Source organism: Lactuca saligna, chromosome 7 (assembly GCF_052625555.1).
Source record: "Lactuca saligna cultivar CGN05327 chromosome 7, ASM5262555v1, whole genome shotgun sequence".
NCBI lineage: Eukaryota > Viridiplantae > Streptophyta > Magnoliopsida > Asterales > Asteraceae > Lactuca > Lactuca saligna.
In genome coordinates this window covers 4,358,440-4,370,974 of record NC_136423.1, presented here as the reverse complement: position 1 = coordinate 4,370,974, position 12,535 = coordinate 4,358,440, and the positions used below count along the sequence as shown (strand labels likewise).

General features: G+C 30.9%; 1 protein-coding gene across 1 annotated transcript; it reads left to right on the top strand.

Annotated features, from left to right (window-relative positions):
- Positions 1-1,907: 1,907 nt before the first annotated feature.
- On the top strand, positions 1,908-9,399 carry LOC145004515 (acyl-CoA hydrolase 2-like). The gene is made up of 17 exons (XM_078963451.1): positions 1,908-2,067; positions 2,176-2,268; positions 3,219-3,286; positions 3,578-3,659; positions 3,847-3,893; positions 3,974-4,099; positions 4,222-4,299; positions 4,914-5,001; positions 5,128-5,240; positions 5,314-5,376; positions 5,454-5,509; positions 5,608-5,712; positions 6,323-6,379; positions 6,466-6,567; positions 8,091-8,139; positions 8,243-8,311; positions 9,170-9,399. Exons 1-17 carry the CDS (start codon positions 2,049-2,051, stop codon positions 9,245-9,247), a joined length of 1,293 nt encoding a protein of 430 aa, XP_078819577.1. The 5' UTR covers positions 1,908-2,048; the 3' UTR covers positions 9,248-9,399.
- The last annotated feature ends 3,136 nt before the right edge of the window (positions 9,400-12,535 follow it).

Genomic DNA, 12,535 nt, shown 5'->3' with positions numbered 1-12,535 from the left:
TCATGAACTCAATATGGTTCCCCTGTTTCCCCCTTACGACCTGGACTAGTGGTAATTGACCCATCTACATCGACCCACCATCTTCTCCATACAACCATTGTCACCATCTTCATAGCAGCAAGAAACCAACCCTCACTCTCAATTTCTTTCACATACAGATCTACAAATCTCGATTTCATTTTCAGTAGTAGACCTTGGTTATGGATTTTGAAGATTGCTCTCTGGAGGTGACAATAAAGATGAATTAAGATCGATAAAGTAAGGCACCGATGTTGAGTGATATGCTAGATAAACCTTTCAACTGAGTTTTTGACATCGTAGCTTTCTGGTTGATTGAATATAAGGGGTTGTAGGTTTCCAGCAATAGATTGAATAGAAGGAGTTGTAGGTTTCAATAATTTTATTTTTGTTTTCGATGAGAGATTACCGATAATTTAAACGATCTTCTTTCTTCGTGAGAGATTGAATAAATGAATACAGGTCGAATAGAAGGAACTAGAATTTGATTTGTGTGTGTTTATCATTTATGGAATTTGATTTGTGTGTGAGTATTTATCCCAAAAAATTGATTTGTTTGTGGGAATCAGATCAGATTCCAGATTCAGATGAAGGAATTATCAGAGCACCTCTAGTGTTCACTGGTTTGTAGAGGGAATAGGGCCAAAAGCAGCAAGGTGTTGGTGGAAATCTCTATGGCAGCAGGTGGTGGTGGTGGTTGGTTTTTACGTTGGCAGCGGTGGCAATGGGGTGGTGAGGCTGCTTCTGGCCGCTTTGCTGCCCCCGTTACTTTTCTGTTCGACAACAAATGATAAGGGAAAAGGGAGGGAATCAATTAGCAGTGATCAGAGAAGGTGTGGGTGGGGCTAATTGCAGAAAATAGTAGGGAATATTGGGTAGTGGCAGCGGTGGTTTATGGTGGTTAAATCCCATCGTGTGTGGATTTTTGAGAGAGAGAGAGAGAGGTGGACCCTCTTATTTTTTATTTTTTTAAATAAATTAATAATTATTAGATTTACAAAAAATGAAAGTAAAATAGAAAATAAATACCCAAGGGTATTAAAATCATTTTAGGTTACCGAGGGATCAAATCCACAACTAAACTAGTTCAAAATGACCACTAATCCAAATAAATCGAAATTTGAACTAAAAGCCAAAAAAAGAATACCACATTAGGAATGGTAATGGGGCGGGTTCGGGGCGGGGCATGGATTCCCAAACCCGCCCCGATAACTTTCGGGTATCTTATCGGGGCGCCCCATTGGGTTTCGGGTTTCCCCGTCGGGTTTCGGGTATCTTATCGGGTTTACAACAACTGATAACGAAATCTTTATTCTCTTTTAGGGTACCCCAATATCTTATAAAATATACATGTTCTAGCAACTCTTTTAAATTAAAAACATGATGCATCACTTTAATAAAATAAACTAGACGTTATATAAAAAAATATTTGATTTAAGTTTTGTTTAATACGTCAAAACACATAAAAATGATCATTAACACCAGATTGTTAATAACTAAAAAAATTGTCCATGATAAGTATTTTATATTTGAACGTGTACAATTAACAGCAAAATTTTTTGAACGTATTATATATATATATATATATATATATATATATATATATATATATATATATATATATATATATAATCGGGGCGGGGCGGATCGGGGCGAGGATAACCCACTCCCTGCCCCGAACCAAATAAAAAACCCGATAACGACCCGTTACCCGACCCGAAATGATCGGGTTTTGGGTTTCCCCGTCGGGTTCGGGATTTTTTGCCATCCCTATACCACATAAGCATTTTTTGAAGTTTTGTGTATAATGTGAACGAATAATATAATTTAGCATTTTAATTTATTAGATCAATTATTGAAAGAAAAAGAAGGGGAAAAGAGAAAACACGTGATTAAATGGACGCTGATAAATTATAGTCGCGTTGCCGTTGCCGTGGGGGCTCGGAGCATCTCTCTTTATCTGCCGTCTAGATACGACTGGAAAAACAGTTTTTTCCCGAATCATTGTAAAGTTGTGGTCAAAGTTCAACATGTACACTACAGAAGCAGGTAACCTGAATTCGTTATCAATAGTCGCTAATCTCTTGCAGTTTCAATGTGTATTGATGTGATAGATGATTGTTTTTGTTGGTGTATATGGTTGAAATTAATGAGCAGTGATCGAGTTTTTGGGTTGTGTGCCGTTGCTTCAGAGGCTCCCGAGCTTGTCTCTCCGGAAAATCGCACAAGTTGTTACTGTTAAACACTACGGTAATAAGTTGGTTCTATTTTGATTGTCGACTGATATAATTTTGGTGAATTTGATGTTTTGATGATCAGTTTACTTGGTAGAAAAGTAGGGTTTTGAATATTACAGTAATAAATTAGTTCTATATAGACTGATACCGGTTTGGTCCATTTGATGTTTTGATGATCAGTAATTTGATAGAAAAGTAGTGTTTTGAGTTGTTTTAGATTTCAGATTTATGCCTATTGTTGTTTGATTTCAAGTAATAATTTATTTCTGTTATGGATGGATTGAGTAATGTAATTGTGCAAATCTAAGGTTGATTCGTGAAGTACTATATCATATTACCTCCAATCCATTAGTAGCATTGAAAGTTTGATATGTGTGATGTACCATGAAGACTGGAAAATTGTACAGATGAAATGACCCATTTATGAGTTTGCACCATTTCAAATGGATTATGCTGGTGATATTACAGTCTTTAATTTTGTCATTGATTGGATATTTGGGGAATAGTAAAACACTATGCTTAGGCTATGTGCCAGTTACCAAGTAAATATTTACAATTATATGGGACTGAGAATAATAGTTTAATTTAGTGTGGCTTGGCTTCATCAGAATTTTAGGAATGTTGAAAAGTGTTAAGAAAGCATAAAATTTGGAATGCTTAGGTGGTATGGAAAGGAAGCTAAATAATTCTGGGGTGTCGTGGGTCAATTTACATAACTATCGGGAGAAAGCATACAATGCCCTATAAAGACGCATGATTATATATCTTATTGATTCAGTAAAATATGTTAGCAAATATGTTATTGTTGCTGCATAGAGTATAAAGTATACAGGAGTATGCTTTCAGTATTATCGTAAAATTGTTTACTTAAAAGTCTTAGACTAGTTTAATTATGAAATTAGGGTCCCTCAAAATGAAAGATGTTTATTGACAACTAAATAGTTGTAATGTTTCCTTTTCAAGAACCACACGAGTATGTTGTTCGTGAAGGAGAGGCTGGGAATGGAATCTACTTCATATGGGAAGGCGAGGTAATGTTTTCCATGTGATTCAATACTACGGAATGATGAGTAAACTGCCTCGAATAGCAATGTACTTTGCTCTTGCTACCAATATGAGCAATGTACTTTATTTTTTACCCCATAGTAGCAACATACTTACTTTTCTAATCCATAATAGCAATGTCCTTTATCTTTTACCTATAATTGAATTTTGCTAGCAATATGGGCATTATATATATGTTGCATATTGCCTATTATTGGTAAAGAAATGTCAGTATGCTGCTATTATGTGTAAGTAGTATGATTATTCAAATTTTGCAGGCGGAGGTGTCTGGCTATGTCCAAGCAGATGAGCATAATAGGCCAGAGTTCCAACTTAAACGTTATGACTACTTTGGCAATGGTGAAAATCTCATCTTTCATCATCATTAATTCATTATTCTTGCTTGCTATATAATTTATTGTTTTTTTTATTTCATTCACAATAACTGTAAACAACGATAGTTTAATTCTCAATGGAACAACAGTGCACTCAAAGGTAGTCCTTTCATGATAATTCTTGATCTGACTAGTTTAACCTTGATTTGCAGGTGTGGCAGTATCTGCACAGCAAGCAGATGTCATTGCACTTACTAAGGTACTTTAAATACTTGTGTTTTTTTCTAATTTTATTTTCTAAATTTGATTATTATAATTCCCCCCTGTTATTTGCAACAGTTGACCTGCTTAGTATTGCCCCAAGAGCATTGCGGTTTGTTGCAGTCAAAGTCGATCTGGAGTGCAGACAAAACACTAGAATCATGTTCACTTGTAGAGAGCATATTGCATCTTGAGCCTATAGAAGTAAGTAAAGCAATATATAAATAAAAATAAACAAAGCAGGCTATATCATATTATCATGTGATCCCTGTTTTATATGTTGATAAAGCAAAAAATAACTTTTATTTGTTATGTTTTCTATGAAGGTCAACATTTTTAAAGGGATCACATTGCCTGATGCTCCACGTTTTGGGAAAGTGTTTGGTGGACAGTTCATTGGACAGGTAATAGTACAACTTTTTCTTTTAGTTAAACTGGAACAGTTGATTATACATTGTTTTATACTTATATTGTATATTTATATTATATACATGCATATCATGTTAGGGAAAATTGCAGAAAATACCTATATTTTTTACTCTATTTTTGACACCCTACATTATCATTAACATCTTCCTACCAGTTTATGTAATGTTCCCATTCATTTAGGTAAGAGATTTCTCTATAATATAAAAAGTTGAGTAAATTATATGTTTGGTCCCTGAGTATGGATTATTTTCATTTTTGGTTCCAAAAGGTCTTCTCTTGTTGTAATTTAGGTCCTTATTTGAGGATTTTGTAGCTTTTGGTTCCTGTTCCAAGTAAATGAGTTTTTTTTTTTTTTTCACCCAAATTTCAAAAACCAGCTTTACCAAGGGACCAAAAATAGTCATTTTACTTGGAAAAGGGACCAAAAGCTTCACGTGAAACTCAAATAAGGACCAAAATTACGAGAGAGAACTTTTTTGGAGCGAAATTGCAAAAATCAGCTATACTCAGGGGGCAAATTTAATTTAGTGTCTATAAGAAGCTGAAAATCTGATGGGAATGGTTTTTGTAAATGGTGAATAATATGCAGGCGCTGGCTGCAGCATCAAAAACTGTTGATTCACTGAAGATTGTTCATAGCTTACATGTTTACTTTCTTCTTGTTGGGGATCTTGAAAGTAAGCCATGTTCAGTTTATCATCTTGTTGGGATAATTAGATTAGATGATGTGTGATGTGTGATTTCATTTGTCTTTGATGAATAACTTGGGAGAAATGTCTGATAAGTGTATGCTTGCATTGCAGTTCCAATTATATATCATGTTCATCGCGTACGCGATGGCAATAGTTTTGCTACACGAAGGATAGATGCAATACAAAAGGGAAATGTTGTGTTCACAATGATTGCTTCATTTCAGGTATTTATTATATTCATCTAACTTTGATTAAATCCTTTCCCGTTTGTTGTTATATCGATATATTTTATTACAGAAAGAAGAAGTAGGGTTTGATCACCAGTTACCCTCTATGCCAGCTGTCCCTGATCCAGAACTGGTATCAGAAGTACCTTTGCTTTCTATAAAGTCAGTAAAAGATTGGTATTTCCTTATTATTAACTCTGATGTTTTCAGCTTTTATCAATGGAAGATTTGCGTGAGAGGCGCCTTACCGATCCTCGTCTTCCCAGGTAAAAATTGGTAGATCCATTCTTTGTTAAACCCTAAACCCTAAACACTAAGAAGGTATAATATGAATATTGAATGCTTGTTTGTGTTATTGTGACAGGACTTACAGAAACAAAGTTGCCACAGCAAAGTTTATTCCTTGGCCTATTGAGATAAGATTTTGTGAGCCTAGCAATTCAACCAACTACGATAAACGTCCTGCAAGGTCCACCTCCACCACCACCATCACCACATTTCATTCAATCAATCATAAAGCCCAATTTACACACAAAAAAAAAAAAAAAAACCATATCTATTTTTCGCAATTTTCACTTTAACCACTTCACTTGTACTTTTATTTTTTCCAATCAAGCCATGAAACTTTTAGACATTTCTCCAAATTATCCATTTTCACTTGATATAAGAGGTTCAAGTGGTTAATTTGAAAAATCACTGTTGAGACCTAATATAATGGTCAACATTGTTAATTTGGAAAGGAAAACTGAAGTATTCGTGGTTGAACCGCAAAACTGCCAAGAATATAATGGTTTGTTTGTAAGTTGCCAATCATTATCTACTCATGTATGGTTACTATGTAATATAGGAAAATTCCATGAAATAGCAATATACTTTTGTGATTTGTTTGTAGTAGCATCCTTTTATTTCTTCCCATCACAACATTGTACTTTGTCAATTCTACCCAATTATAGGAATGTCATCCAAATATGAAACAATTTTCACTGCTATAATACAATTGGATAGAAATTTTAAAGTGTGTGTGTGTGTATATATATATATATATATATATATATATATAATATTATATTATTTTGCAGTTTGAGGTACTGGTTTAAAGCGAAAGGAAAACTGTCAGACGATGAGGCTTTGCATAGGTGAGAGTCCTTTAATAAGGTTGAGGTGATTAGTATTATTTAGACAATAATCAGATGATATAATTATATATTATATTTATGTGTAGATGTGTTGCAGCATACACTTCAGATCTCATATTTCTAAATGTCAGTCTGAATCCTCACCGCAGTAAGGGCTTGAAAACCTCTTCTGTTAGCTTAGATCACTCGTAAGTATCCAGCACCTTAAACTATCCTCTAATCACTTATCACTCTTAACTTAAATACAATTAATTAAAGAGAAATTGAACATCCTCCTATTTTTTGTTCCTACCAATCCTCCTACATTTAAATGATGACATGTGTCACATTACTTTAATATACTAAAATATAATTAAATGCTACACATGTCACCATTTAATTTGGTAGGAGGATTTGTAGGAACAAAAGGTAGGATAATTAAATCGTTTTAATTGTAACAATTTATCCTTTTGAAATATCCCATCATTTCCTTTTCTGGGAAGTTTTCATGTTCAAATCATTCAAATAAATGCTATTATGGCTTTCGTATTAAATAATAGGGTTTATGTCATATTTTGGGAACCAACTATATTTCCAATCACCTCTTTAAGTCATGCATTTATAATACCATCATGACCTGTTATTGCAGGTTTAACCGGTTGCCTTGCCTATGTGGCATCCACCTTGAACAAATTCTGATTAGACTATGTCCCCCACTATCATCCTAGCTGATACTTGCATTTCTGGTCCCAAAACGTTTTTTATTTTTGGTATGTGTTCCAATTAAATGACTAAATTGCAAAAATTAGCGATACTCAGGGATCAAAAATAGTCATTTTACTTGGAACAGGGATCAAAATCTTACATGATCCTCCCCAAGATAATAAGTTAACATTTTGGGATCAAAACTGCTAGTATCAGCTATAATCAAGGACCAAAAATGTAACTTCCTCTTTGGTCCCAAATAGTTTCCAAAATTGCAGAAGGAACTATTGAAAATACAGTTTTTAAACAATCTCAGGGTCGAAGATCGTTACAACAATTGAAAATAGGCACTAAGTGGGTGTTTGGATTAGCTTATTAGTTTATTGCTTATTAACTTATTTGTGGTGGGAATAAGCAATAAACAATAAGCAATGGGGGAGATGCTTATTAGAATTAGCTTATTTAGCCTATTTTTAACACAATAAGCTGATTTTTAAGGATTTTATCCAAACACTTAAATGTAGTTTATTGTGGTGGGAATAAACAATAAGCAATAAACACCCTGTTTTTTTCCTATCCAAACGCCCCCTAAAAGAGCAAAAGGAAACTATTTGGGACCAGAACTGCAATTTTTATCATTTTTTTGATTGCTAAAACTTTTATGTTTTAAAAAATCTATAATTCTAGTATATATAAAAAACTAACTTTATAAGTTATAAGAAATTGAAAAATAAGTCAAAAGTACTAATTTAGCGCCACATAGACATAGTCTGATCAAAATTTGTCCAGGGTGGATTCCATGTAGGCAAGGCAACCGCTTAAACCTGCAATAGCATGCTACGATGGTATAAATAATAGATACAAAAAGTATAGTTTAAGGGGACACAGAGCACAATTACAATTTACAAGTTTCATGATCTAAAGAGAAAATTGGACAAACGTTGGTTACCTAAACATGACAAAAAACAAACCCTTAATGATAACGAACCTCTCTTGATATTTTTTTGTGTTTTTTGTTTTAAATAAGGATGTGGTTTCACCGGCCTTTTAGAGCTGACGAGTGGTTGTTGTTTGTGGTAAGTGCCAAAAAGTAGTCAAGTCTTGTTTTTATTAAATTACTCTTTGACTCTTTTGATATGAAACATGACTCCTTGTTTGGGTTTGGGTTTGGTTTTACAGATATCGAGTCCAACTGCATACAATGCACGTGGATTCGTGAGTGGCCAAATGTTCAACAGAAAAGGAGAGGTATGCGTATGCCCCCCACTATCAGTATCATCCTCCTAGCCAACTCATCTTTATGACTCACCCAATCATAAAAAAAACTTATTACATAAAAAATAATCTATTTAAATCCTAGCCAACCAAAACAGTCTTTCATTATATTAAAAAAAAAAAAAGAATTATCTTCTCTCTCATTCACAATCACACACAAGTAACCCGACCGTTTCAGTATTTGGTGAAAAGTTCACCAATAATGACAAAAAAAATTATTAACAGAAACAGAAAAAGAAAAATATTTTGATGAAACAATAATAATAACTTTATTTCGTTTTCTATTTAAATGTAAACTGCTTATATTTTTTACGATCTTAAAAATAATAAAAACTGATCATAAATAATAATATTTTATAATAAAAGGTTGGATTGGGTTGGTTGTCTATAAAATAATAAAAATCGAATAGGTTGGGTTGGGTTGTTTATGTGGATGAGAAGGAAATTAATATTTTAATAAATGGTTGGGTTGGGTTGGATTGTTGCTGAAGATAAGTCTTATGAGCAACCTCACCCAATTCAATGTTTCATTAGAAGTATATGACAGTTATAACAACATTGATGGTGTATTTAGTTTTTTTAATAAAAATAAATTCATAATTTAAAGTCACATAAATTACCAATAAGACAGTCATGATTGGTTCATCTTAAGGATAACATGGGTGTTTCTCTATCTCTCTCTCTTTTTTTTTTCTTTAAACAAAGTATTGTCAGTATAAATAACAAAATATTTGACACATTTTTGGGAAATGTAAAGAAAAAACAAAGGAGGGCAAATTTGTAAAAAGCTAGGACTTTATGAGGAAAGCTGACTTGCTTTTTTATTACTAGCTTGTTGCATCTGTAACTCAAGAGGGCTTGATAAGGAAAGTCCGAAAACCACCTTCCCCTGCTGTTTCCAAGCTGTAAAGTTACACTATACGTTTCTTTTATGAAGCAAAAAAAAAATCTTAGTATTTCAAATCTGTTATTTAATACCAATAGTTATATTGATTTAATCGAAGATGATATATTCGATGTGAGTTTCAAATTCATGTTAAAGTGTGCATTTTTTTTTTTAATATTTTTTTTGACTCTTATGTTTTATATGTTATAGTATTTCGATTTAATTTTTATTTTTGTGAACAAATACACTTATAGTTTTCATCGAACTATGTAATAAATAAAAGTAAGACTACATACATATGTTTGTGTATGGTATAAAAAGTCTTCACGGAATAAACCAGTGTTTATCTCATCTCATCGGTACTTTAACTAACATATTTTGAATTTAATTAAAATGTTGATGAGACGTTAAAGAATGTCGGATTGTTTTTACTTTTTACCTTAGTGGTAATTAGATAAATCCAAAAGTATGCTACTATTCTATATGACAATAATGATCATTTTTAATGCTAAATCCGTTTAATTGATTGAGGTAATGATAATTATATATCAATAGTTTCATTTGCTTTTCCTAAAATACATAAATAAGTAGGCACCAAAAGGATATTAACAAAAAAAAAAAGGTAAACTGCAAAAAAATCTTTACATATTAATTTTATAATTGATTTAGTCTTATATATATATATATATATATATATATATATATATATATATATATATATATATATATATATATATAGAGAGAGAGAGAGAGAGAGAGTCAGATTCATTTGAAATAATGTTAATTTTATGAGACCGTGAGACCAAATATAAAAATAATTTTAAGACACAAAATAAAAGAAAAAATCCAAAAATTCTTCTTTTAGTTATTATTTTTGGAATTTTAATTGCCTAAAAAAATATAAAAAAGTTATTCTTTTTTTTTTTGAAAATACGTGAAATATTCTAATATAATATTACACTGTAAATATTCTAATGTGACATATTAATATTATTTATTTAATGTTTTACACTATAAAAATACGTGAAATATTACACTGTAAAAATATGTGAAATATTCTAATATAATATTACATTCATTATACTTAATATTTTACATATATAAATATTAGTATTATGTAGCATTTTAATTTATGAAAATTGAAAAAGACCATAAATTGACATATAAATATTATTTATTTAGAAAATACTACAAAATGACATGTATCAAAACTTATGAGAAAGTAACGTGTGTCAATATGATCTTGATTTATTAGAGTGAATATACTTTGCATAAATGTTTACCATTTGGACTTGTTTGATCCAATTTTTAATTAATGGTCTGATTATATTCGGTGGCGAGTCTAGGTTGAAAACCATATGATTCACTAATTTTTTCTATAGAAAATTGTCTATAAAAATTTAAAGATTTGATTGGCAAGGTAGGTCCTAATTTTTTTTAAAGTAGATCTCTAAAAATTTTCTATAATTTTTTTAGATAAATTATAAAATTTAGGTGGGTCATTATACCCGATCTTAGTTATGCATAGCCTCAACCTCGCCACTTGATTATATTTATTTAACTAGTTTATAACCCGTGGAAATCACGGTTACAAAATTAATTAAACTTTTATAATGACAACTCAAAATTATTAATCAATCATTTTAGATAAATTGTCATAAATAAATTATTAATTAAAAGACTTTTTTAGTTATATAAAATTATAATTATTAATTTAAATAAATATGTAAAATCATATCACTTTATAATTTGTATTAATTTTATTTTAACTTTTATTCTAATGTTATTAATTTAAAGTAATTAGAATAAGAAATTTAAAATTTGAAATTTGAAATTTGAAATGAATAATTAATAGTTTGACAAGTGATATGTATTAATTAGGAGACATAATAGGGTGATACATGTTAAAAAAAAAAGAATAAAATGTATATTAATTAAGAGATATAATAGAATGATACATGTCAAAGAAAAAATAAAACTATTTTTTTGTTAGAATAGGAAGATAGAGAGATATATTAGAAATGGAATTTAGAAAACATTGGTCCATTAATAAGTAAAATGGTTGAACGATAAGAGATATAAAAGCATTGTCTTTGGAAAGAAAATAAAGGCTTTGCAAGCACTAAAAGAATCAATATTATGTGGTTTGTAATGTTCAACAAATCTTTTTCGTTGAAATGTCATCATCTCCTTGAGCAATATTAATCATCACCTCGAGTGTTTTTTTTTAATTTATTTTTTATTTTTTATTTTTTGTGGATTGTTTGTATTTATAAGTTAAAAGTACTAAAATAGAAGTCCGATCAAGCAAATAACTAATCGGTCTTATATATGCTAATTAATCCTATAACGAACACATTAAAGTTGTAATCAATGAGAGAATGATCCTTGTTTGAAAAGGGAAGTGATTCGTACACAACAGTTTTTTGCCGTACACAACAATTTATGCATTATAGAGTTGTACAATACAACACTTTAAAGCACAAATTGTTGTGTATGGAAAAAAAGTGTTGTGTACGAATCAGTTCCCGTTTGAAAATGGTGTGATACCTTTAAATGCTTATAAAACCGGTATTATATATGGTAATAAGTCCCATTAAGAACACACATTAAAAATCTAATAAATAAAATAAGAGATTTTCTAATTTGCTAAAGCATATATAAAAAGTATTAATTATGAAAAACATTACAATAATTAAATTCAAAATACATTTATTATGATTAAAGTAATATTCCTTATAATTAATGTATTTTATATTTAATTATAGTATTATTTGTCATTAATTAATGCTTTTTACATGTGCTCTTAGGATACATATTAGAAAATCATATATTTATATATATAAAAAATTGAGTCGAATATAACAAGCAGGCTAAGTCCATTAAAAGCCCATATCGTCTCCATAAGGCTTTGAGCCTGTAATCGTGATCGTTCACGTGCGAACTAGAAAAGTTTTTATTCATGTAAAAAAGTTAGGGGATACTACAGATACAAGTTTGGCTAAGACACTTAACTAATATGGTGTCTAACAAGAAGTTACTAACAAAAAATCATAGGTTCTATTAAAAACATATACTAACCCGCTGCAAAAAAAAAAAAAAAAAAAGGCAGAAAATTGAGCCAAATATAACAAACGGGCCAAGCCCATGAACTGCCCATACCATCTCCATAAGGCTCTCAAGCCTTAATCATTTATAAGTCAAGCCGAATATAATAAGCAAGCCAAACCATAAACCTAACTCATCTCGGATGTTAAGCCTTATACAGTCTTCTAACGAGACCTTCTAGAAATCCCCTTTCTAGAAAAAAA

Excerpts from the sequence above, each read along its gene's own strand:
- LOC145004515 (XM_078963451.1), top strand. Across the intron at positions 4,300-4,913 it reads GTGGACAGTTCATTGGACAG|GCGCTGGCTGCAGCATCAAA; the intron begins GTAATAGTACAA and ends AATAATATGCAG. Across the intron at positions 5,510-5,607 it reads ACCGATCCTCGTCTTCCCAG|GACTTACAGAAACAAAGTTG; the intron begins GTAAAAATTGGT and ends TTATTGTGACAG.